The sequence below is a fragment of the Scyliorhinus canicula genome, chromosome 14 (genome assembly GCF_902713615.1).
Source record: "Scyliorhinus canicula chromosome 14, sScyCan1.1, whole genome shotgun sequence".
In the NCBI taxonomy this organism is placed as follows: domain Eukaryota; kingdom Metazoa; phylum Chordata; class Chondrichthyes; order Carcharhiniformes; family Scyliorhinidae; genus Scyliorhinus; species Scyliorhinus canicula.
Genome location: NC_052159.1, coordinates 85,760,454 through 85,788,345, shown reverse-complemented (window position 1 = coordinate 85,788,345; position 27,892 = coordinate 85,760,454). Strand labels below are relative to the sequence as shown.

Below are 27,892 nucleotides of genomic sequence, written 5' to 3'. Positions count from 1 at the left end.
TTAATATATTTGCATGGCAAATTTGTATCTCCTTATTTATAATGGAAATGCCATTGTATAAATGTGTTATTCCATAATTATAGCCCCCGCTCCCACCTCCAATGGCCACACAACAATGTCTCTATTGGTGAGAAAGAGTACAACTGCAGCAAGTTAATCTATGGCTTTTATTATTAATGTAGAGATAGGAATTTTGATGCAAATATTGATCTACTTCATCAAACTTCTCATTCTGAAACCTGCTTAACTGTCTTGGGTTCCATGAATAGCCCTAACTTTTCACAACAATCATTTCTCAATTCTGTTAGAATTCTGAATACATGTTGCATGCTCCCCAAAGCTTCCTACTGTGCTTTGCCAGTACATAAATACATTATTATTTTCACTTTCAAATAACAAATTCATTATTCATTTTTCATGAACATACTGTCTTACTGTGGTATTGTGTGAAGCAAATAATGGCATGATGGGAAAACTAGTCAAGTCTTTAGAATTTAGAACAGTACAGCACAGAACAGGCCCTTCGGCCCTCGATGTTGTGCCGAGCAATGATCACCCTACTCAAACTCACGTATCCACCCTATACCCGTAACCCAACAACTCCCCCTTAACCTTACTTTTTAGGACACTACAGGCAATTTAGCATGGCCAATCCACCTAACCCGCACATCTTTGGACTGTGGGAGGAAACCGGAGCACCCGGAGGAAACCCACGCACACACGGGGAGGACGTGCAGACTCCGCACAGACAGTGACCCAGCCGGGAACCGAACCTGGGACCCTGGAGCTGTGAAGCATTGATGCTAACCACTATGCTACCGTGCTGCCCACGGTACTTCTTCTTGGTACAATTGAATTTAAACTGAGTTCACATAACCTAAGGCACAGATACAAACAGCCGAGGTCAACTTGACCTGAGAACTGGCTGACTCTAAAACTCAGATAAGACGCGTTCGTCATGAGACCAGAGGAGTCTAAATATATACGATAAGCTAAAAAACTGTCTCTTCCTGTACGTAAACAAATTTGTCCATCGCTTAAAACAAAGACAAGATAATGACATGAGACCCGAGTCCTCTAAAGGTCAACAAGGTGACGCCATTGTAATGATTATTACTTATGTTTTACTTTCGATCAAATTCCTGACCAAGTTGTATTCATGTTATCTTGATCCTATAATGTATAAAAATCATCTTATTCTTCTGTGAGATTGCAGACTTGGGACGGACTCAGCAGTTTGTACTTGACTGCTTTCCGACTTCAAGTCTCAGCCATTACTGCCAGCAGTCAGTTCTAATTCGTAAATAAAGTTCAGTTTTGCTTACCTATTGAATGCTGTTTGAATTTCTCTATCACAGTGAAGAAGCGGGGAAAATATTGAATACGACATTACATTCTTGGCCGCTTCATGTAACAGGTTCAATGAAATCTCTGTTTCTTATCGACAGTAATCATATTTCTTAATTTTGTTTTTTCCATTTGTTTCTTAAGTTTACCAATCTTTGACTATTCTTTAATGCATCCTTAAGCATCTTTACAGTTTTCAACCCACCCCCAAACTTTCCTAATTCATCACTGCATCGAAATCAGCTCTGCTGAAATATGAAATATATTCATTTCCCTTTCCTTGTTTACACTATTGTCATAATATTGGATTCAATGGCATTGATTATTAATTCATAAATGACCAAATCTGTTGTTCAAACTGCACTTTTCCTGCATCTCAGTCTCACAATGTGGTTGACTCATAACTGCCCCCTCAAGGATAATTAGGTATGGGCAACAAATGCTGGGCCAGCCAGCGGCACCGCATCCCGTGAAATAATATTTAAAATGGGAGTAAACGAGTATTACAGGCTTTCTGTATTATTACCTTGTAGATACTGACAAAGGATCCTAGAAATGCTCCAAGTTGGAAATTTTCTTTATTGTACAAAGCAGACAGCAGCCGAGATGGCTTTGTAAACAGGTGTCTAAGTGCTGATGGAATACGAAGGCAGCACTGAATAAGGTAGCCAACACTGAACATCCGTATAAAACCCTGGAAAATAGATATTTTAAAAGTTTTAGAAATAGAATGACATGCAAGGCATCTGGATACATTTCTGTATCTATGGATTGAATTTCCATCGTCTATGGAAAATTATAGCAAGTTAGCAAATGTGAATAGTGATCGGTTTATAAATCAACGATGCTCTTATGTAAAAGGCTGGGATTAGGATGCTATAACTGGACCAAAAGATGACAGCGTGGACGCAAATTTCCCACCACAGCTGTCTCCAACACTCACCTCGGTTCAGCACTTTAGTGAAGAGGCTCCTGGGACACCAACTGATGCGCACCACAAAGATGCTCCAGTACATCAGATGGAGGTAGGAACTCCCAAGGGGCTGGATGGTCGGAGGGTAGGCGGACCTCAGGAACTAGCTGTCATCCAGATGGATTTCAGACTTCTGGAATAGACAGTCCCATCGATTGTGGAAATTTAGTAACAGAGCCAGGGGTTACATGAGGCGGTGTCGGTGAGCATCCAGCACCTACAGGCACAAGTGGGGGAGTCCAACCGTGTGTAGGAGCAGGAGGTGGTGCCGACCATACGTGCCACCCAGGCCAACACCGCACGGGTGGTGTCCGAGGTGGAGGCATTGGGGGCGAGGTTTGCAGGTATGGATCAGCATGTAGGCTTGGAAAATTATGTGCAGGCATTGGCCGAGGCCCAGGACAGGGTTGCCGCCTCACATGCAACCATGTGCGAGAGCCACCTGGAAACTGCAGTGGTGCTTCTGAGCATGGCCCAGTCACAGCAGGCCATGGTCGAGAACATAATCGGCATTGCCCAGGCACTGGCTGTCATGGCACAGACACAGAGGAAGGTGGTCCAGTCCCAGAGGGAGATGGCGTAGTCATTGACTGCTGTACATAGACCCAGAAGGTGGTGGCACAGTCAGTAGCTGATGGACCACTCCCTGTGCTCCATGGCCACCAGCATGCACACCCTGGTCGAGACCAGAGTGGACGCCCAAGACTGGAAGCGCCAGGTGGCGGGGGAGCCTCAGGGGATAGTTCCGCTCACACCCCTGTCCCATGGTGTAGCCCGGAGGCCATCGGGCACCCTGAGGGAGGAGGTAATGGGGTCCATCGCATTTCACGATTTTGGCATCAGCTGAAGTAGAATCCTGCCCCAGGATCTGACACTTTGGGACATACTTGTTCTGACAATATGTAAACCATCAAAGCGCCACTGCCTGTCTTTTTTTAAAAAACAGATGATGACTGATGTGCTGCGTTTTTCCAGCATTTTCTGGTTTTAACCTGATTTTAATGACTGACTAGGATAGATTACCAAATGATCTCTGATGCTGTGTGAGGCAGCAGCTCGTTCAAAAGCTGCATCATTAAGAAATGGCTATTTGAGGTGTTGAGGTGAGCAGTGTTGTTGGATAGCAAAGCATTTCTATGCCTTTTAAACAGCAGATCATCAAACTATGCAAAATCTCTCGTGTTGCTCAGCCTCTCGACCTCTTCAATATACTTGCACGAGGTTAGGACTGGAGTTAATGTTTATGTAATTATGCAATGTTTTATCTTAACACTCTACAAAGCCTTTTCACAGACATCCCTTACTGTAACCAACAAGCTGACCATTTGAAATATCAGTTTCGTTATTTGTTCCCAGGACTAGTGGTTCCTTCTGAATTCTGGTGAAAGGTCAATGACCTGAAACATTAACTCTGTTCCTCTCGCCAAAGATGCTGCCATGCTTCCAGCATTTCTGTGTTTTATTTCATGTTTCCAGCATCTGCAGTTTATTTTTGTTCTTCTAAATTCTGCTGTTCTAAGGTGATCCTCCCTTTCAAAACGTTGTTTTATAACTTAAAGGCGGTAATGTGTGATTAGAAAATTAACTGTTGGTCATCAATGATAATATATGTGAATAGTTTGGAGTCTAATGCAATTACTGACACTTTCCCCAGCCCCAGTCTTGAAACTTAAGAATTGCTGTTTCAGCCCTGAAGCTGAACTCTACTATGGACCAGCACAGATGCTTCACATAATAAAAAGAGAAAATGCTGGAAATACTCAGCTGTCTGGTAGCATCTGTGGAGAATAGAACACTTGCAATAATAAAAACACGGGAAAGTGACATTCAACTGATTAGGAAAGCAACAGCATTCAAAGAAAAAAGCTCACAACTATTCATGAGGGACGCAAGCACAAGTGGGGCAAGGTGGATTTCCGACTGGAATCGATATGGAAAGTTCAGAGCGAGAGCCCTCGATAGTCATTCAGTACACAACCCATACAAACAAACTCAGATCATGATCGGCTGGGTCTACTGGCATACTCCCTTGATGCGATTTAGTGAAAAACAGCCATGGGGAGGCAAGCATTACCAAAAATAACTTGAAAGATAAGGATTCACATGCTCAGTCTCCTTCCCCAGGCAAAAAGGTGACCTTAAAAAAAATCAATGTAACGAGAACCTGCTGCTTGATGATGCAAGGATATCACTGTTTTGTAATTGTTATCACTATTTTGAAGCTACCCGGGATGAGATAGGGGAGGGTCTCTGATATCTACAGGCAGTTAACGGAGAGGGAGAGGTGCACGTTGGAGGAAGAAAACAGGACGTGGGGAGGAGAAGCTTGGTGGGGTATTTGATGGGAGGGGGTTTGGAGTGAGGTCCTGTGGAGGGTAAATGCGACTTCCTCTTGTGCGAGATTAAGTTTACTGCAATTTAAAGTGGTGCATAGAGCGCAGGTGATAAAGTCGCACCTGAGTCGTATTTTTTCCGGAGGTGAAGAATAGATGTGGGTGGTGTTTAAGGGGGCTGGCGAACCACATTCACATGTTTTGGTCCTGCCCTAGATTGGCGGAGCTTTGAGAGTCCTTCTCATGGACTATGTCAAAGATTTTGGGGGTGAAGGTGGCAATATTCGGGTTTTGGAAAATCCAGGAGTGCAGGTAGGGAGAGAGGCTGCTGTGTTGGCGTTTGCCTTCCTGGTCCGGACGCGGATCTTGCGAGGGTGGGGGGGCTCCAGAGCCACTAAAGGTAGCGGAGTGGGTGAGTGACCTGATGGAATTCCTACATCTGGAGAAGATTTTACAATCGGGGGTCGGAGGTCACCTCCTCTTTGAGGCTCTGTAAGTATCAGTGGGTTGCGGGGGTTGTTTCAGCATTTTTATTACTATTTTGCTTCATACCTAGAAAATGGGGTCTGTAAGGTGCGAAGTGTGTAAGGTAATGGGGAGGCTTTGTTATATGGTGGTTGTATAGAGATGGTTGTATTTTGTATAGAAAGTGAAAACGCCTGGAGTAAAAAATATTGTTAAAAAAAATCTGCTTTGAAGCTAAATTAACGTGATGTCATTGATTAAAACAAAAAGATGTGTGAATGGAGATGGTCTGCAATTCTGATACAGGATCATCAATCTGAAAAAACTTCTCTCTCTGCAGCTGCTTCCTCACTTGCTGAATATTTCCAGCATCCTCAATATTTTGCTTTTATATGTGAAAATGGAAGATGGTTGAAAAGAAATTAACACCTAACAATTACAATCTGATAAATTTTGGCTAAAAGTTAGGAATGAAAAGTACCACAAAATCTGGAGAACAGGGGTGAAGTTAAAAATTGTTCTTTAACATTGTTTAAAAAAAAGTCAATTCCCTTTTACATTGTATAAAACATTAAGGGATTGAAATAAGTTCTCACGTTGAAAAAAAATTGGGTGAGAGCCCAGATTTCAATTATACTCCACCCAAATCACTGCTTTTCCACCATTTCTCATTTTAGCCCTACATAATCAATTTTTTTGTTAAAATGGCCACCCATGTCATGAACTTGATTGCTGAAAGCAAAATGACCATGGTATGTGACTAATGCTAATGAGGCATTGGCGCTTTTATTTAAAAAATACTCACTTTAATGCAGTAGGAGATGCAGTTGTCTTCATAATGTTTACAACATCTGTGTCTTGGGCCATGCTTGCAGCTGAACAAAAGAAAGGAGTTTTAAACATCCAATCTCCCTCAATTATAGCATATGTTCTTTGATTAATACTGTTTTAATAGAAATCCAAAAAATTATAATAAAGGAAGAGTTGTACGTCTTTTTTTGTTAATGAGAGTGAAATAAGCAACATGTACCATATCACAGATCATACACACTACAATCTCATACCGTTTTTAGGCACAGCTTCAATAATTGATGGATACCAGGGTAGGATTGATGCATATTCTGCACTCCACATCAGACTTCCATTGTGCTCATTACACGTGGTAGGTTATTAAATACACGACAATTTAATGCACCTCATAAAACAAAATGTATGAGCAGCACTGTACCAGTTGAATTTCAACTGACAGCAGCAATAAATTAAATGGTTTACAGGCAGTAAATCAGGGAAGTAAAATATTGGGTCATACATCACGTTACAAGCAGCACACTCAGATTTTGTGTTTAAAGGTCAATTGAAAAGATCTCAAGCTTCGCAATGCAAGATTATTTCATGTTTCCAGCCTCATTGTCAAAGCCAGAGTTTCCACACAGCTGTATCAACAGCTTGCATAATGTTTCACTGAAAGTATCCTGTGGAATGCGGCAGCCCCATTCTTAACCTCAGTTCATTTTTTTTCCTAATATAGAAAAGATGAGAAATAGGCAGTTATACCGAATAGTAGGCTGCCATTTAGATAACGAGGTTTACTAGTCATATGCACGTTGTGTTTTCCTTCTTGCTAACTGCCCTTTCAAAACAAAGCAGATGCGCTCTGAAAAACCGCCAAAGTGTTTTTTTAAACGTCTTTCCCGTGGCACCAGGAATGTGTGAATGACTATTGAGAGCTCTCCTGCTGAATTTTTCCTATCCAATCTAGTTGGAGACCAATTCCAAGAATCGACCTTGCACCACTTATGCTTGCGTCCCTCATGAATAGTTGCTACTTTTCTCTTTGAATGCTTTTGCTTTCCTAATTAGTTGAATTACACTTTTCTTTTGTTTTATATTGAGAATACCATTTGCAAGATATCTTGCAAGGCCAGATCTGTTTCTCTCTCCACAGTTTGTCAGCTGCATGCAAATTAGGTCCAGCCTTCAAATTGTATCTGACCTCACCATGGCATTACTGGGCAGGATCACTCCAAGACGGTGTACCTCAGATGAAAATCAGCTGTGCACAGAGGTGGTAGTCTTTCGGGCAGGAGTCCCGGAGAACAAGACCAAGGCATCTTGAGATTCATCCCCCAGAAATAAGCAATAGGAAGAAGGATGCAGAGAAGGAGGATCTAAGAATGCAAAATAGATTACTGATCTTCAGAGTTTGCAGTGGTGACGAAATGGGAGGCTATGGAGGGATTTGAAGAAAAAGACGAGAAATTTTAAATCAATTAATTAATGGACAGGAGCCAGTGTAGGTCAGCAAAGGTACAGCTGGCTGCACTTTAGAAAGTTGCATCACATAAGGTCACATTTGAGTATTTAAAGGGAGAAGGATGGAAATCCAGCGAGGATAAGTTCCGGTGCCAAAAGCAGATCAAATATTTTGATGGCGATTGAGCAAGCAGAGGATGTGTAATTTGCAACAATTTGGGCTAAACCAACATTGTCAAACCAAAAAATGATTGTGCCATCTGTTCCAGGCTTCTTCTGATGATGTTATATAACTGACTGTTGGGCGATTTGAGAAAACTGTGTTTGCTGTAAGGTGATTAACTCAGGCTTATACTTTTCTTTTGACCCCTCCATTCACACCCTACTTTGATGAAAATCATTGTCTTTTGTTTATGCTAAGTACAAAAAAGTGGGAGAAATCAGTTGAATACGTCACTGGATATCTGGATAACCAGTGTTCATTTCCGTAGCTACGCTTAATAATCGTAATAGAACTTTTACAAGAATATATTTTTCATGGTTTAATAAACGGGACATATCTTGTAATTCAAGGATTGATGGAGCTGGTTGAAAAAAATGATGCTATCTTGTCTGGCCATGATACATCAGGTTGTCATGGTCATGATTTCAGCCAAACTTCAGAGAATTAACCTTGTGACGTGCCTGCCTGAGCCACTATAGAGCACAAAATGTAATTTTTTTCTAGAGCGCAAGCGAACTTAGCCGATTTAACGAATGATGGTTGGCAGGCTTGACGGAATCAAGAAACTTGTTAAACCAGTTTGAACATTGAAGATTTCCAAGAGAAACAGAGTTATTACATCTGTATTGTCAGAACTGGCCATTTAATATAAAAACAGGAAGAACTGGAAATACTCAGCAAGTCTGTAAGCATCTGTGGCGAGAGAAAGAGAGTTAACATTTTGAGTCCTTATGGCTCTGAAGAAGAAGTCATATTTGACTCGAAACATAACTCTGTTTCTCTCTCCACAGATGCAGTACTTGTTGTTTTTATTTCAGATTTCCAGCTTTCGTAGTATTTTGCTTTGATTAAAGGGAGTGGTAATAGCTGTGGTGAAGAGACAAAGTATTTGTCTAGAGGGAGTGTAAATGCCAGAGTAACGTACAGCTCTGTCCAAAAGAAAAATCATGAAAAACATGATTCTAACTGGCACTAACAAATTAGATACAAGATTGTTGAACTGAGTCTATATAATGCCAAGCGGAAGATGAGGTGCTGTTCCTCAAGCTGGGGTTGAACTTCACTGGAACACTGCAGCAGGTCGAGGACAGAAATGTGAGTGTGTGGGCAACATAGGGTCATATTTGTGGACTTAGTAGAGGTGATACTCAAAGCGGTCAGCCAATCTGCATTTGTCTCCGCACTGCAGAGAAGACCACACTGACAGTTTACTAAATAACTACAAGTAAATTGCTGCTTCACCTGCGAGGTGTGTTTGGCGTCTTGGATGCTGACGAGAGAAGAGATAAAAGGGCAGGTGTTAACGCTTGGTTCTCCACCACCTTGACCATTGGCTTTAATGTCTTCCTTCATTTGTTTAGGTCCTTGGTTCGGTACATCCTCCATCTATCTCCTGGCGAGAGGGGGAGCTTGTTTTCTGGGTCGTAGGTCTCCCTCTCCCCAGAAAATAAGCGACCGAATCATTGCCCTGGAAGCCAGACTCAAGAGGTTGGTGGCAACCCAGGGGAGAATTAAAGGGAAGGTCAAGGACTAAGAAAGTCGGTCGAAGAGGCAGAACATTTGGATAGTGGGCCTGCCAGAGAGGATAAAGGCCAGGGACCCAACTGACCATATGGTCGAAATACTGGGCAACCTGGTTGGGACAGCTTCCCCAATCTGCCAGAGATCAACAGGGCTTCAGCAGATCCATATCGGAAACGTTGAACAAGATGGCACCGTAGGCAGCCAATTTGGAGGGTCTGTGAACAAAGGGAAACTTTGGTGTAAGTATGGTTGATCCCGCAGAAGGAAGGGGGGGTGCAAAAACCCCCCATCAGGGTAGTCATCTGGAACGTCAGGAGACTTAACAGCCCAGAGAAAAGATCCAGAATCTTCGATCACCTGAAAGACACAGTCATGCTACAAGAGATGCATCCGAGGGAGGAGGACCAACTGCGGGTAAGGAAGGGCTGGGTGGGACAGACCTATCATTTCTGTTATGGGATGAGAGTAGAGGGGGTAGCCATACTAATTAGTAAGAGGACAGAGTTCACCGTGACGAGGACAGTTGTGGACCAAGGTGGACGGGATGTCATGGTCAGCGGTGTCCTGAACGCAACACCAGCAGTCCTAGTAAATGTGTACGGGTTCAACTGTGACGACATGAAATTTATTAAATAGAACATGGCGGAAATCCCAACATATCCATTCATTTCCCTGGAATCAGATTCAGAAATGCCTCCCTTTCCTTATGTACATGACAATCCAGAAAATGTTCCTGGACTTCAGAAACTCTTCACACTCTGCCTTTACACAATTACTACCCCAATCTCTGTTAGGATAATTGAATTCCCCAGTATAACTGCCCTCTAGTTTTTGTTTCCTTGCAAATTTGTTCTCTATCTTTCCTACTATTTGGTGGTCTATAGAATACACCCAGTCACGTAACGGAATCTCTGTAGCTTCTTAGTTCTAACTTAGTTTTTAATTTCGGACAGTTTGAATGATTTCCAGCATTTTCTGATTTTATTTCGGGCCAAAGTTAAGATTGCAGCAAAAAGATGAGGAGCATAATAATGACAGACTTGAAACAGGAAACAACATGACCACTATTACTTGCAAGTTGGTGATCTGCTTTGCTTTTGAACTATTAAAAATGAAAACCGGTCCTTTCTCTCGAGTCAATTGGTAGGGGGATTTTCCATTATGACCAAAGGCCCCAACCCATATTGATAATTTTATCCATATGTCTATTGTTAGTTCCTTGCGATAGCCACGGCTAGAACAGTTGAAATTAATAGCAAATCTTATCCCAATGTTAGTCACCACAGACTTCCTTTAACTGCTTCTAGTAATATTGTGCTGATCTCAATGAAACAATGGCAGTTAAAAAGCTCTTATTCTTTTTGTTCCAAGATTTCTAAGTGAATTGTTAAAATTGGGGAAAATTAACATTAAAAAATTAATTTGGGATGAAATAAAAAGGAGTTGCTAAGGGCAGCTGCCTGAAGGTATTTTGAGATGCGAACAGTGAGAAAAGCAAGTGTTTAGCTATGTGACTGGGGGAAAACAATGCGGTACAGAGGAGGTACCTACAAAGTAGAGAGATAAGGAAATTGAAATTGGTTTAGCTGTGACAGACAGTGGGTGATCCTCCGGCCACACTGTGTTGGAAAAGCATCTTGCTGCAGTGCAGTGTGGCCAGTGAAAGCCAGGAGGCCCCGTTCCCGGGATCCACCGGCTTGCAACGCCGCGCGAGATTCAACGTGATCTCGCGAGGCGTTGAAAGGAAAACCCTGCCCACAATGGGCAGGATCACATTTTGGCAAATCTGCATATTAGAACGAGGCAGTAAATCTTACTCTACTGTGGAGATTTCCAAGGTACCTGAGACTTTGGGATTCAGTCCCTTCGCCTCTGAGACTTTGAGCGAGCACCGTTCAGCAGTGATCCCCACAAACGGGAACCAAGCGGAACGGCATTCGTGTGGGGTCTCCAAGGGGATCGGAGGACCCAGCTGCAAGGCTTTTAGGCAGGGTGGCGCCCTGGCACTGCTGGTGCCTCCTGAGTACACTGGCTGTGTCAGCCTGGCAGTGCCACCTGTGTGGCATCCTGGCACTGCCAAAGTGCCCAGGTGGCACTGCCAGCTGACAGGGGCACTGCCATTATGCCAGGTTGCCACTGCCAAGGTGCCAAAATGGCATTTTGTGCACGTGCAATTGGGCCAGGGCTGCCCACCGTGGGTGTTGCGTTCAGGCTGGGGGAAGGCCGGTGATTTTATTTGTGGGCCTCGGAGATCAGAACGCTATTTATAAATGACATCCCGATCTCTCGCTACAACAGGCAGTTCTGCCTGAGCTTAAAAACGGTGCTGTGTACGGCCTCAGCCACGCATTCCCCGTTCAGGCCCATTATTCAACAATAGTAGCGTTGAATAGCCACGTGTTTCTCGGCACAGCGAGTGTCAGGAAACACATGACTAAGTGCGCTTGCTAGAGGACTTTTTTCCCCTTAGGGAAGATGTTGATATCAGACGGCTGCTTAAGTGACTGGAAGCCAGTATTCAGTGGCTTACCACAGGGATCTGTGCTGGGTCCCCTATTATTTGTCATTCATATAAAGAATATAGATGAATATGGGGGTGCGAGGATCAGTAAGTTTGTGAATGACACAAAGATTGGCAGGGTGGTTGAACGTCTTGGGTTACAGGAAGTTATCGATGGGACGATGAAATTTAACCCTGAAAAGTGTGAGGTGATACACTTTGGAAGGAGTAATGTGACAAGGACGTATACTATTAATGGCCTGATACTGGGCAGTTCCGAGGAACAAAGGGACCATAGATCTCTGAAGGCAGAAGTGCAGTTTAATAGGGTGGTGAAAAAGGCACATGGGACACTTGCCTTGATCAATCGAGGCATGGATTACAAAAGCAGGGAGTTCATTTTGGAGTTGTCTAGAACTTTGGTGAGGCCACAGCTGGAGTACAGTGTGCAATTCTGGTCACCACATTGTAGGAAGGATGTGATTGTACTGGAAGGGGTGCAAAGGAGATTTGCCAGGATGTTGCCTGGGGTGGAACATTTAAGTTATGAAGACCCGGTGGGGGGGGGGGGGAGGGCCTTCGATGGGGCTTGGCCCGCAATCGGGGCCCACCAGTCGGCGGGCTGGCCTCTGTGGCTGGGAGCCTCCTTTCCTACACGCCAGCCCCTGTAGCCCTGCGCCATGTTGAGCTGGGGCCGGCACGTTGAAGGAGGACACTGCGCATGTTGGCGCCGGTGCCACTGAGCATGTCCTCGTTGGCGCCAACGCAACTGCGCATGCGTGGATCCCGCGACGCAAAGTACACGCCGGGATCTGCAGCTGGAGCAGCGTGAACCGCTCCAGCACTGTGCTGGCCCCCTGTCGGGGCCAGAATTAGACGTGGGAGCGGCCTGTTCACGGCGTCGTAAAACGTGACGGTTTTTACGATGCCGTGGACACTCTGCCACGGGATTGGAAAGTCCCGCCCCATAGGTAATTGGGAACCAAGGGGTTACTTCATGTAATACTGTATGTGTATAGCCAGTGAAATTAAGTGTGTGTTTTCTTTCAATTTCATAAATATTTTTGATTAATTGATCACACAAATTGACTGGTCTATTCCTCCCTGGTTCATGAATTTTTTCTCACAGTATACTAAATTTAGAATATATACATGAAGAATTGGTATTCCATGTTACCCTTCTGGATTTTGGGACACCCTCGCATTTAACATCAGTACAGTTCTTAAGAAATTGCATATTTTATGATAGTGGTCACTGGTCTGTTAGCATTTCTTTCTGCAGGCAATAGACGATTCTGAAATGTCTAAAATAATATCGTCTGTTGGTCATGCTGTCTGTTTGTTAGGGTTGATTTACCATCCAAGTCTGTTTTATCTCCACCACAATAATTAAGATAAATTGCCCAGACTATCTATTGAGACATGTTCTAATACAAATTATCTGATTCAATTTGCTATTTCCATAATCACAAACGTATCCCAAATTGTTTCTGTTTCTAATTTGTTATTTGCAACATGCTTGTTAATTTTTTTTATTTTTAAAAAAAATATTTTTATTCTCCTTTTTCACAATTTTTCTCCCGAATTTACACCCACCAACAACAAACAATAACCAACAACAAATATCTCAAATCCCATAACAATAACAACGATCCCATTCTCCCACCATGCCCCAAACATCAGCCCGCATGTTAACATAAACAAATGACAAAAAAGGAATCAGGGATTACCAATAGCCATCTTTAACATACATAGCCCCCCTCCCCCCAACCCACCCAGCCATCCTCCCCCAACTAATGTTCGATGTTATCCAGTTCTTGAAAGTGCATAATAAATAGTGCCCATGACTTGTAGAACCCCTCCGAGCTTCCCCTCAGTTCGAACTTAACCTTCTCAAGGGTCAAGTATTCCAACAGGTCCCCCTGCCACGCCAGTGCACAGGGTGGAGAGGCTGCTCTCCATCCCAGCAGGATCCGCCTTCGGGCGATCAACGAGGCGAAGGTTATGATATCTGCCTCCGCACCCATTTCCAACCCTGGCTGGTCCGACACCCCGAATATGGCCTCCCGGGGACCCGGGTCCAGCTTCACATGCACCACCTTGGAAATTACCCTAAACACCTCCTTCCGGTACTCCCCAAGCTTTGGACAGGACCAAAACATATGAACGTGATTAGCGGGGCCCCCCTGCAACGTTCACACACACCTTCTACCCCTTCAAAGAATTGGTTCATCCTCGCCCTCAAGGTGTGCCCTGTACACCACCTTCAGCTGTATCAGCCCCAACCTGGCACACGAGGTGGGGACATTCACTCTCCAGAGCACCTCACACCAGAACCCCTCCTCGATAACCTCTCCCAACTCTTCCTCTCACTTTGATTTGATCCCCTCCAGTGGTGCCTTATCCTTTTCCAACATAGCTCCGTATACCGCTGACACTGTCCCCTTCTCCAGTCCCCTTGTCGTCAGCACCTCCTCCAGCAATGTGGAGGCCAGTTCCTCCGGGAAGCTCTGTATCTCCTTCCTGGCAAAGTCCCGAACCTGCATATATCTGAACACTTCTCCCTGCTCCAGCCCATACTTCGCTTCCAGCTCCCTCAATTCTGCAAATCGACCCCGAAGAAACAAATCTTTTAGGGTCCTAATCCTCTTCTCTTCCCATTTCCGAAAGCTTCCGTCCCACCTCCCTGATTCAAATCTGTGGTTCTCCCGAATCGGCATTTCCCTTGACCCTGCCCCCAACCAGAAGTGTTGGCGAAACTGCCTCCAGATTCTCAATGAAGCTATTACTACAGGACACCCTGAGTATTTTCCCGGTGCTATCGGGAGCGGCGCTGTTGCTAGTGCTTTCAGTCCCGACCCCCTGCACAACCTCTCCTCCATTCTGACCCACTGGGAATCAACCCCTCTGACCCAGCCCCGCACCTTCTCCACATTCGCCGCCCAGTAGTAGTACATCAGGTTCGGGAGACCCAAACCCCCTGCCTGCCTTCCCCTCTGTAGCAGCACCTTCCTCACTCTGGCCACCTTCCCTCCCCATATAAACGAGGTAATCCTTCCCTCAATCTCCCTGAAAAAAGACTTTGGCAGGAAAATCGGTAGGCATTGACAAATAAACAGAAATCGCGGCAACACATTCATTTTAATCGCCTGTACCCGACCCGCCAGTCACAGAGGGAGACCATCCCACTTTGCCAGGTTGGCTTTCACTCCCCCCACCAAACTAGTGATGTTGTACCTGTGAAGCCTCCCCCATTCCCAGGCAACCTGCATCCCCAGATACCTAAAGTGGATCCCTGCCCTACGGAATGGCAGCCACCCCCACCCCTGTCCCCACACCACAAAATACTCACTCTTGTCCAAGTTCAGCTTGTACCCCAAGAAAGACCTAAATACCTGCAGTAACTCCAATATTCCCCCTATCGACACACTCGGTTCCGACACATACAGCAGCAAGTCGTCGGCATATAAGGACACCCTATGCTCTGTCCCCGCCCCCGCACTATTCCTTTCCATGCTCCCGAACTTCTTAATGCGATGGCCAACGGCTCAATCGCAAGCGCAAACAGCAGGGGGGGACATCGGACATCCCTGCCTCGTCCCACAGTGGAGAGAAAAGTATCTCGAACTGATATTGTTCATGCGGACACTCGCCTTCGGCTCCTTATATAATAACTTTACCCACTTCACAAATGTTGGTCCAATCACAAACCGCTCCAGCACTGCCATTAGGTACCCCCATTCCACCTGATCAAACGCCTTCTCGACGTCCAATGCCACAATCACCTCTGTTTCCTTCCCTTCCGCCAGAGTCATAACGACGTTCAAATCCCTTCTAATATTTGAAAACAGCTGCTTCCCTTTCACGACCCCTGTCTGATCCTCACCTATGATCTTCGGGAGGCACCCCTCCAGCCTACCCGGCAGTACCTTCGCCAATACCTTTGCGTCCACATTCAGAAGTGATATGGGCCTATGCGACCCACACTCTGTCTGATCCTTATCCTTTTTAAGCAACAGTGAAATCGATGCCTGCCCCAAGGTTTGCGGCAGCACTCCCTTCCCTATCGCCTCTTCAAACATCCCCACCATCAGGAGTGCCAATTTATCCTTAAATTTTGTATAATATTCCACCGGAAACCCATCCGGCCCTGCCACCTTCCCCGCCTGCATCCTCCCAATCGCATCTTTTATCTCCTGCTCCAGTATTGCTCCTTCTAATGTAGCCCTGTCCCCCTCCCCTAGCCTCGGGTACTCCAACCCATCTAGAAATTCCAGCATCTCACGGTCTCCCCCGGGTGGCTCTGACCTGTACAAGCTCTCGTAAAAATCCTCAAAAATCTTGTCAATCAGCTCCGGAGCCGCCACCAACTTCCCGGCCCTATCCCTTACTTGAAGAATTTCCCTTGCTGCTGCCTCCCTCAGGAGCTGACTCGCTAACATATGCCCTGCCTTATCTCCATGTTCATAAACTGCACCCCTTGCTCCTCTCAGTTGGCGCACCGCCTTCCTGGTGGATAGTCGGTGTAAGCTCGCCTGTAGTTCCTTCCTCTTTCCCAGCATCGCTGGGTCCCCATCCTCTACATAACTCCTATCTATCTCCAACATCTCATCTATTAGCCTCTGCCGCTCCAACCTCTCGTCTTTGTCTACCCTGGCATTAAACAAAATCACCTCACCCCTCACTACCGCCTTTAAAGCCTCCCAGACGACTGCCTTCGACACCCCACCCGTACAGTTGAATCTTACATATTCCTTAATTACCATTTCAATTTTTTCACAGAATACTTGGTTCCCCAAAAGCCGCACATCCAGTTTTCACCCCGACCTCTGCACTACCCCCTTCTCCAGCACCATATCCACCCAATGCGGAGCATGATCTGACACAGCAATTGCAGAGTATTCCGACCCCTTGACTCCAGCCAGCAAAGCCTTTCCCACCACAAAAAAGTCGATCCGCGAATATACCCTATGGACTGCTGAAAAAAACGAGTACTCCCGTTCCCCTGGGTGCAGGAACCTCCAAGGGTCCACCCCTCCCATTTCCACCATTAGCCCAGCCAGCGCCTTTGCCCCCCCCTGATGGGACCAGCGAGCGTGGCCGTGATCTGTCCAACCTTGGCTCCTGCACCAGGTTCCAGTCGTTCCCCCCGCCCCCCCCCCCACAATCAGCTCGTGTGTGTCCAAATCAGGAATGGCTCCAAACACCTTCCTCGCAAATCCCGCATCGTCCCAGTTGGGACCGTATACACTTACCAGCGCCACTAATCCCTCCTCCAGCGCCCCTGCCACAATCACGTATAGAACATAGAACGATACAGCGCAGTACAGGCCCTTCGGCCCACGATGTTGCACCGACATGGGAAGTCAAAAACTAAAGGCCATCTAACCTACACTATGCCATTATCATCTATATGCTTATCCAATAAACTTTTAAATGCCCTCAATTTTGGCGAGTTCACAACTGTTGCAGGTAGGGCATTCCATGGCCTCACCACTCTTTGCGTAAAAAACCTACCTCTGACCTATATCTATTACCCCTCAATTTAAGGCTATGTCCCCTCGTGCTAGCCACCTCCATCCGCGTGAGAAGGCTCTCACTGTCCACCCTATCTAACCCTCTGATCATTTTGTATGCCTCTATTAAGTCACCTCTTAACCTTCTTCTCTCTAACGAAAACAACCTCAAGTCCATCAGCCTTTCCTCATAAGATTTTCCCTCCATACCAGGCATCCTGGTAAATCCCCTGTGCACCCGTTCCAAAGCTTCCACGTCCTTCCTATAATGAGGCGACCAGAACTGTACGCAATACTCCAAATGCGGCCGTACCAGAGTTTTGTACAGCTGCAACATGACCTCATGGCTCCGGAACTCAATCCCTTTACCAATAAAGGCCAACACACCATAGGCCTTCTTCACAACCCTATCAACCTGGGTGGCAACTTTCAGGGATCTATGTACATGGACACCGAGATCCCTCTGCTCATCCACACTACCAAGAATTTTACCATTAGCCAAATATTCCGCATTCCTGTTATTCTTTCCAAAGTGAATCACCTCACACTTCTCTACATTAAACTCCATTTGCCACCTCTCAGCCCAGCTCTGCAGCTTATCTATGTACCTCTGTAACCTGCAACATCCTTCCACACTGTCTACAACTCCACGGACTTTAGTGTCGTCTGCAAATTTACTCACCCAACCTTCTGTGCCCTCCTCTAGGTCATTTATAAAAATGACAAACAGCAACGGCCCCAGAACAGATCCTTGTGGTACGCCACTCGTAACTGAACTCCATTCTGAACATTTGCCATCAACCACCACCCCCCTGATCTGCCACTACCTTCTCCATCTGGAACAGTACCCTTTTGCTGACCAACACCGCTACCCCTCGAGCCCTTCCATCAAATCCAGAGTGAAACACTTGGCTAACCCAACCCTTTTTAAGTCTCACCTGGTCCTTCACCCTCACGTGAGTCTCCTGTAGCATTGCCACATCGGTTTTCAGACTTTTAAGATGCGCAAGCACCCTTGACCTCTTGACCGGACCTCCTAGCCCTCTCACGGTCCACGTGACTATCCTTACTGGGGGTCTCTCACCCCCCCCTCCACCTTTCTTATCCACCATCATCATACCACCGGGCCCTGCCCCATAAGCCTGACCCGCCCCTGTCCATCGTTAACATCAAACCCCTTCCCCCCCCCTCCCGAAAGCCCCCCTACATTTCCCTCTGAAACAACATCCCCAGCATCCATCCCTTCCCCCCCCCTCTCGCTCGTCTCGCAGGCCCATTGAAACCTGCTATTCAGGCTCCAACGTCCGCAGCCCTCCTCTCCCCTCACCTCCTTTCACTAGCTGACTTTAGCTAGCTAGTGCGGGTGGCTCCCTCCCGCCAAGACATATCATCCCCTTCCACCCAGTCCTAGAGAAAGAAACAAAACAAACCCAACAATCCAACCCCTACAATTCACTAACATAACATTTAACCATCGCAACACAGAACGCCCATCAACCCACCATTAACTTGAACTCAATAGCAATGCAAAGAGAAGTAAATTACAATACAAATCCATAAAAAGAAAGTTATAACATTTATACATTTTCCAGCTGTTCAAACACAGTCCACAGTCTCTCTTCCAGTTCCGCTCTTCATGTCTGTCCCAAGCCTTCTGCCCTCACGAACGCCTCAGCCGCCTCCGCTGTCTCAAAATAAAAGTCTTTGGCGTTATACGTTACCCTCAACTTCGCCGGGTACACCATACCAAATCGCACCCCCTTCTTGTACAACGTCGCCTTCACTCGCCCAAACGCCGCTCGTCTTTTTGCCAACTCCACCGTCAAGTCCTGGTAGATCCGGACCGTAGTACCATCCCACAGCACCTCCCGCTTCCGCTTCGCCCAGTTTAACACCTTCTCCTTCATGCAAAACTTATGGAAGCAGATAATTACTGCTCTTGGCGGCTCGTTCACTTTGGGCTTTGGCCTTAATGACCGATCGGCTCGGTCTAGCTCGTACCAGGAGGGGTTCTCACCCTCCCCCATCAGCTCCGCCAACTTCTTAGCAAAGTATTGTGTTGGCCTTGGGCCCTCTGTCCCTTCGGGCAAGCCCACAATTCTCAAATTATGCCGCCTTGAACAGTTTTCCAAGTCTTCCAGCTTTGCTCGGAGTCCTCTATTAACCTCCACAACCCTCCGCAACTCATCTCCCATCGAGGTGACCTGGTCGCTGTGTCGTGACATGGCTTCCTCCACCTTCTCGCCCTGCTCTCTCACCTCGGCCAATGCCTTTGCCACCGCCACCTCGGCGATAGCCTCCTCCACCAGTGACTTCAATGCGACCACCGTCTCCTTGCTCAAGGCCTCCATGAGCCTCGCAAACTGTTTTTCCAACTCCACCGCCATCACCTCGGTCATCTTCTCCACCGTAAGTAGTGCGGCCCCGCCTTGCAGTTCAGCTTCCGCCATCCTGTCACCACTTTTATTTGTCTTCTCCTTCAGCGGCGAACCCGCGTTTCCTCCTTTCTTCGACGCTGCTTTTCGCATCCTTCAGCGGCTTATTGTTTTTTACTTTCTTTCTCTTCTCCTCTCTCCCCCTCCACCCTTCATCAATCTGAATTATTCTTTTTTTTTTAAAAAGGGGGGAGGAGAAATAAAAACTTCACCAAGCTTCTTTAAATCTTCCAACTTTCTTTCTTTCTCCTCTGCATTCATCCAGAGCTCCCCTGGGACCAGGCTTCAGCCTTCTTTCTTCCTCCTAGATGGGAGCCATCCGACGTGGGACACCCCACGTACATGGTGCCCTGGACTCGGGCCTGCCTCCTCGGCCTCCTCTGCTTGTTAATTAAAAATTAACATCCCACGTTCCATAAATGGCATTCTAACAACTCGTTATTTAGTATGGTAAAGGATCATCAATTTGTGCCGTCTTTCTCAATCATGAAAAATATCAAAACAAATATAAAAAATACCATATTTAATTCAACGGTCGGAGTGAAAGATTTTATTACACTGAGCCCTTTCAACCACCATTTCAGCGTACCACAATTTGATATTTATCTTGTGAATTATCTTTTCTCCTATATGTTTGAATTGCTTACATTTATTTTTTTTTCCTATCCCCTTTCCTCCCAAGAATTAGATACGAAATGTATTTGTCCAGCTTTGAAGATAAATGTAGGCACTATTCAGAGAATGAAGCCTGTTGATGCAATCACTAAAGTTACAAGCACACCAATGTTAGATGATAGGCATTTACTTTGCATTAGAAAAGGCCTGTTTGGTTAGCCTGCAAGAAATACCTCATCAAACAGCTGTGAGCCGTTTAAAGCTGATATAGCTACATCTAAAATAAGAACTAACAACTGCCCCTTTCCTAAGTTTACATATATATTACATTAATATATTGCTCTCCGTCAGGCATCTGGCTGCTTGTGGTACAGCTTTTTGGTGGATATCAAATGTCAATTTCAACCATGGTTCAGTTGGGGACACTTATATCTCTGAGTCAGAAGGCACGGTAGCACAGTGGTTAGCACTGTTGCTTCACAGCGCCAGGGACCGGGTTCAATTCCCAGCATGGGTGCTTGTGGAGTCTGCACATTCTCCCCATGTCTGCGTGGGTTTCCTCCAGATCCTCTGGTTTCCTCCCACAAGTCCAGTGTTAAGTGATTGGACATCCTGAATTCTCCCTCAGGTGTACTCAAACAGACGGTGGATTGTGGCGACAAGGGGATTTTCACAGTATCTTCATTGCAGTGTTAATGTAAGTCTATTTGTGACAATAATAAAGATTACTATAAAAAGAAGGTTGTGAATTCAAGTCCCACTTGAACAGACTGGAGCACAACCATCTAGGCTGACACTTTAGTGCAGTGGTAAGGGAGTGCTGCAGTGTTCGAGCTGCGATCATTCGGATCAGATGTTAGCCTCTCAGGCAGACAAGAAAAATTCCATGGCTTCATTATGAAGAGAAGCAAAGGAGTTATTCCCAGTGACCAGTCAATATTTACCCCTCAATAAATGAAATGAAAATTGCTTATTGTCACAAGTAGGCTTCAAATGAAGTTACTGTGAAAAGCCACTAGTCGCCACATTCTGGCGCCTGTTCGGGGAGGCTGGTACGGGAATTGAACCGTGCTGCTGGCCTGCCTTGGTCTGCTTTCAAAGCCAGCGATTTAGCCCTGTGCTAAACCAACATCAGACAAACAGATTATTTGGTCATTATAACACTGCTGTTTGTGAGAGTTCGATTTGCACGGATTCGCTGCCTTGCTACCCACATTACAACTATACTTCAAAAAGTATTAATTGGCAGTTAAACACTTTGGCATCTCCTGTGATTGTGAAAGAGCATATATAAATGCAAGTCTTTCTTTTGTGAAATACCCAAAATAGAATTGGTTACACAATCACTGCAGTACAGTGCAGAAGTAGCCATTTGGCTAATCGAGTCTGCACCAACCCTCTGAAAGGGTATACTACCTAGGGTCAGGTCACCACCCTATCCCCTTAACCCAGTAACCCCACCTAACCTTTTTTTTAAAATGCTTTTTAATTGGTTTTTTTACGTAACCCCAGTAACCCCACCTAACCTAACCTTTTGGACACTAAGGGCCAATTGATCATGGACGATCCACCTAACCTGCACATCTTTGGACTGTGGGAGGAAACCGGAGAAGCTGGAGGAAACCCACGCACACACGGGGAGAAAGTGCAACTCCACACAGTCACCTGAGACCGAAATTGAACCCAGATTCCGGCAGCTGTTTGGAAGCAGTGCTAACCACTGTGCCACCATGCCACATTATCTTCACGAGAGTGCATCAATGCTTTAACCTTGAAAGCTCTTATGGATCTGTCCGAGCACCCAATACATCAATTCAGACAATTAAACCTCCAATTATTAGTTTAGGTTCTGGTGGTATTTATTTTTAGATGCTGAAATCTAACATTTGGTAATTGATGCCTACTGAAACTTTGTATCCTTCCTCTGAAGATAATGTAATCAACAGGGCCATGTTATCTTGTCTTATTCAAAAATATTTTTCTTATAGTTTATACTGTTAGTCAATGGAAGAAAAACTTCACATAGAAACATTGTGATTAGTAAATAAAATATTTGCTTACATTTTGTCAACAAGTCGCCTAGTCAAGGCTAGCAAAGACTTCTTAGTCTTCTCCTTTGAATCTTTTATTGCCTGGTGCTCAGTAGGGTGACCACTGGGTAAACTGATATTCCGTTGTTCTGCCGAAACTGAATGTGTCGGAATTTCTTCCTTTCCAACAATAAACCTAACATGAGAATCAACAACATATTCATGAAGTAAAATGCTAACAAACTTCACTATGTATTCTTTAACTGGTTTTCATTTCTGCTTTAATGAGTCAACAAATTCCTTCCAAAATACAAATCAGGAAATGAAGCGAGAATGGATTTAACCTCGGGTTAAATTATTTCTACATTTCTACAACTATTTCTATAACTTTGTGTGCAAATGTTGCTTGGTTCGATCAGGAAACCATCAGACCGTTGTCAAATGCCCCAGCAGCTTCAGACACACCCATACCTACCATCTCAGCTTCCAAAGTCAGATTGTCCTGCTTGAAAGTGAATCCTCGGAAACCAACGGGTCCTGATTGTGTCTCTGGTCGTGCACTCAGATCCTGTGTGGACCAACTGGCGGATGTGTTCATGGACATCAACAATCTCTCCCTACTCTGTTCCGAGGTTCCCACCTGCTTCAAGAAGACCACCACTATTCCAGTGCCAAAACAGAACCAGGCAATGTGCCTCAATGACTATCTACCGATGGTCTTGACATCAATCATTATGAAGTGTTTCCAGAGGTTGGTCATGAGTCCCTTCAACTCAATACTCCCAGAATGCCTTGATCCAATGCAATTTGCATACCACCACAACCATCCCACAGCAGATGCCATCTCCCTGACCCTACACTCATCCATGGAGCATCTCGACAACAAGGACTCCAATGTCAGACTCCTATTCATTGACTACAGCTCCGCCTTCAACACCATAATCCCAGCCAAGCTCATATCAAAGCATCAAAACCTAGGACTTGGTTCCTCCCTCTGCAACTGGATCCTCGACTTTCTAACCCATAGACCACAATCAGTAAAGATAAACAACAACATCCCTCCACAATAGCCGTCAATACCAGGGCCCCGCAAGACTGCGTACTTAGCCCCCTACTATATTCCCGATACACACAACTGTGTGGCAAAATTTGGCTCCAATTCCATTTATAAATTTGCTGATCACACAACCACAGTGGGTAGGATCTCGAACAGCAATGAGTCAGAGTACAGAAGCGAGATAGAGAACCTAGTGGAGTGTGTAAATACAACAATCTCTCCCTCAATGTCAGCAAAACTAAATAGCTGGTCATTGACTTCAGGAAGCAATGTATCGTACACACCCCTGTCTGCATCAATGGTGCCACGATGGAGAGGGTTGACAACTTCAAATTCCTAGCTGTGCACATCACCAAAATCCGTCCTGGTCGACCCACGTCGACGCAATGACCAAGAAAGCACAACAGTGTCTATCCTTCCTCAGGAAACTAAGGGAATTTGGCATGTCCACATTGACTCTTACCATTTTTTACAGATGCACCATAGAAAACTTCCTACCTGGCTGCATCACAGCCTAGTATTGCAACTGCTCAGCCCAAGGCCATAAGAAACTATAGAAAGTTGTGAACACAGCCCAGTCAGTCATGTGAACCAGCCTCCCACCCACTGACTCTGTCTACACCTCCTGCTGCCTTGGGAAAGCGGACAGCATAATCAAAGACCCCTCCCACCCGGTTTACTCACTCTTCCAACTTCTTCCATCGGTTAAGAGATACAAATGTCTGAGAACACACACTAACAGGTTAAAAAAATAGCTTCTTCCCCACTGTTAGCAGACTTCCGAATGACTCTCTTATGTGCTGATCTGATCTCTTCACACATCTTCTCTAATGAGTAGTACTGCACTCCTGTATGCTTCACCCGATGCCTGTGATAGGTATTTACATTGTGTATGTATGTACGTCCTATGTTTTCTTTCATGTATGGACTGATCTGTCTGGACTGTAAGCTGAACAATACTTTTCACTGTACCTCGGTACATCTGACAATAAAACAAATCCAAATCCATTACCACGTGATTCCTGGCCTGGTTTCGTTTACACCCACCCACATAGGACTATCTGCCATTTCTGTAGTTTTCTGATAAGGAGGTCGAGTAGTTTGGGCCTGTATTCATTGGAGTTCAGAAGAATAAAAGGCGACCTATTGAGACATACAGGATTCTCAGGAGGCTTGACAGGGTCAATGCCAAGAGGTTGTTTCCCCTTGTGGGAGAGTTTCGGACCATAATTTCAGAATAAAGGGTCACCCATTTAAAACTGAAATGAGGAAGATTTCTTTCTTTCAGAGTGTAGTGAATGCGTGGAATTCTTTACCATATAGGGCTGCAGAAGCTGTGTTGTTAACGAAGTTCAAGGCTGAGGTAGACATTTAAATCAGTAAAGGAAACAAGGATTGTGAGGATGCGGCAGGAAAATGGAGTACAAGATGATCATATCCGATCAGTCATTATCTCATTGGTTGGCAGTGCAGACTCGATGGGCCGAATGACCTACTTCTGCTTCCTACGTCTTATGGTCCTACGGTCTAGTTTTGCTTTCAGTGAACTTGACCTTTGTTCTCCTATGAACACATTCTGCTATCTTAGCTCTATGCCACTCTTCGCACTTTCTTTAGTCTTCAATGCTACCATTAACATTACCTTTCTCTTTTGTCCATGAAATCTTTGTCAATCTCTCCTAATTCCCACCTACCCCTGACTTGCTATTCTGCTCCACCTTCTCCAACAACATAATCCATCATATTCCCACCCTTCATCAGCTCCAAAGCGGAGTCATACAGTCTAGAAATGTTAACTCTGTTTTTCTCTCCACCAATGTTGCAAGGTCTGCTGAGTGTGTCCCACATTTTCTCTCTATCAGATTGCCAGCATCTGCAGTGTTTCGCCTGTATTCATTTAGCAATCTTGGGTAAGACAGTATTTGAGATGCTCTTTCTGGTTTCAAGACCCCTCGGTTGGGGGAGGAAGCAATTATTCAAGCTGCCGTCTCCAGATCATTGCCTAGTGGCCCCTCTAGAATGTGCTAACATTGAGTGGCGACAGAATAACCAGTCAATGCCTAGCTTTACACATGAAGAATGACCACTTGAGTGATGTATAGCTTCCCCAGCATGAATCAGAAATTCTGAGGCTGAAGGGAAGGAAATTAAAAATACATAAATTGAACCCAAAACATTAAAAAAATTAATTACTTTAAATTGTCATAAAACAAAAATTTAACCAGCCCATTGGCAAGCTGGCAAATCTTTGCTTCAAAAGCATAAGAAAGATATTGGTGATTTATAATTGACAGCATCTGTAATTTATATTGATGGACCTGAATTCATAAATGTAGATAATATGATCCATTAGGGGGTATCAGAGCTGGCCACCTCTTGGGCTTCAGCTTTTAAACTTTCAGAATTCATGCGCTTCTGCCTTAGAGTGTGATCATCTTTAAGGCCTCACAAAGGGACTGACAATGTAGCAATGATTCCTATTTCCATATTCCTGTGCCAAGATCTGAATAGACTTTACTGTAAAATTTAATATTGCTATAAAATTGAAATTGGCTTCCAATTTATACTCCCTTCAGTTTTTACAGAATTGTCCATGAGGGATGTTACTCAGCAACAATTGTTTTTACTTCCTTTAAGAAACGTTCCCTCAGGTCAACACTGCCAAAATAAATTCAACTAAAAAGGAAACCCAACCCAAAGTAAAAATATGTGCAAGCTTGATAGGTCTGTTTCTTCGATCCCACTTGTGTCTAGAACTGCAATATGATTAACTGATTTCTGGAGACACGAGGACAGATCCATCTGGTTCTTCTTTAGAAATTATTATAATTATAATTGCGGGCAGGAGTTTCCCCCGCTTACCCTGTCTGTCTAGCAGTCAGGACAACTGGCTGCAACAAAGGAAGAAGAGTTTGCCAATGACACTTTGACAATCCAACTCAGCAACTGTTGTGTACATATCTTGGTGGCCTTTATTCAATATATGATATCACCAGGGTTATACCGTCTTAAGGCAGGAATAGAAGCTGCCCATAATGGAAAGTTACTTTTTGACTTATCTGTAATGCGCAATTAGAATGATGTTTAACGTTTAGTCCTGAGTGCAGAAAATAAACAACCAGATGAAATTTCGAACATTTACATTTTTTCTACTTACTTGAGTGCTGAGAAAGCAAATCCCTTGAGGCCATCTTTGCATCTGGAAAATAAATGCATTTATATCATACATATAGTCAAAACTGCCATAAAATATGCATTTTCTTCATCATCCAGAAAATGTATATCCAGCAATAATGTCTGGTGATTCACATTGTTTTACATTATATTTACAGCACAGATACAGGTCATTCAACCCAACTAATCCATGCCAGTGTTTATGCTCTTCTCATGCATCCCCTCGCCATTCTTCATCTAATCTTACCAATATATCCTGATATTCCTTTCTCCCTTATTTGTTTACATAGCTTTCCTTGAACTGCATCCAGAGTGCGTGTAAGGGAAAGATGGCAAGAGCTGAATAGCAACTGAATTGCACGTAGACAATGTCGATTTAGGCTCACACATGGCCCTCCCCTAGGCTAGGTATTGAAAAGCTCCTAACTCTAGTGGAATTGCATACCAGCAGGTTCAATGTCTTTAGATGAGGGAGAGAAAGGAAAAGAAAAGATACAAGTTTCAAACAAGAATTTTTAAAAAGTAGTGTAAATGAAGGTTGTTATTGCCTCAAGGACAAGAGACTGCTCTCCCCTTTTGAGAGAGCTAACTGGTGCCGATTTTACCTGAGGGTTGCCACACCTGAATTTGCCCTCCCAAGACCGTTTTGCAAAGCTCCTAGTGGGAAAATATGTTCCCACTGGTGAAAGGATCAAGAACAAGAGTTACAGGTTTAAGGGTAATCGGCAAAGAAAACAATGGCGACATGAGGAAAAGCTTTCTCATGTAGTTTGGATTTGGCACTTTGAGATTACGCTGGAGGCAGATCCAATTGAGGCATTCAAGAAGGAATTGGATTGATAACTGGAAAGGAAGAATGTGCAAGGCTGTGAGGAGAATGCAGGGGAGTGGCACTTGTCGTGATCTGTAGTTCTGCAGGTATGTAAAGGGTTAACAGCTGCATCATAGTGTTAAATGGCAGCATTAGATCCATGGATATACACTGAACTCATCCCGCCTCTTCGATCCAGGAGTGACTAGGCAGCAGAGAGTTAGAGAGATATAGCTTAGTTGGCAAGTGTAGTTAAACATAATTAATACTTCTTCCGATTTACTTTATCATCAGTTATAGTTTTGGAGAGTGAACAAACTCATTAGTATTTATATTCATTATCCATTAAATGTTATTTGCTTCAAATTGAAGACTGATAGTTTCATTGAAATACAACCATCAGACCATTCTGGGAGTAAAGCAAAGAGTGATGACGTATTTTGATCATGTCATATAACAGCTTCTACAGTGAGCTGGTGCAGACATAATGAGCCAAATGGCTTCCTTCGGTGCTATAACAATCCTGTGAATTGCTCTATATGGTTATGTGTTCCCCATTTTAGTTACTCTTTTGGTAATTAAGTTCATTTTCTGAATTCCCTATTGGATTTATTAGTGACCACCTTATAATTGTGG

General features: G+C 44.7%; 1 protein-coding gene across 5 annotated transcripts in view; it reads right to left on the bottom strand.

The window, feature by feature from the left end:
- Window positions 1-27,892, bottom strand: part of tmem135 (transmembrane protein 135) — a 517,411-nt gene that overhangs the window by 38,350 nt on the left and 451,169 nt on the right. For 4 of the 5 annotated variants that reach the window (XM_038819168.1, XM_038819169.1, XM_038819172.1 and 1 more), the window contains 4 exons: window positions 26,429-26,470; window positions 22,246-22,410; window positions 5,924-5,993; window positions 1,874-2,041 (listed from right to left, as the gene is read on the bottom strand). In XM_038819168.1, the coding sequence (XP_038675096.1) occupies window positions 1,874-2,041; window positions 5,924-5,993; window positions 22,246-22,410; window positions 26,429-26,470 (445 nt within the window). The remainder of the gene's footprint in view (window positions 1-1,873; window positions 2,042-5,923; window positions 5,994-22,245; window positions 22,411-26,428; window positions 26,471-27,892) is intronic. The other variant, XM_038819171.1, reaches the window with a different exon arrangement.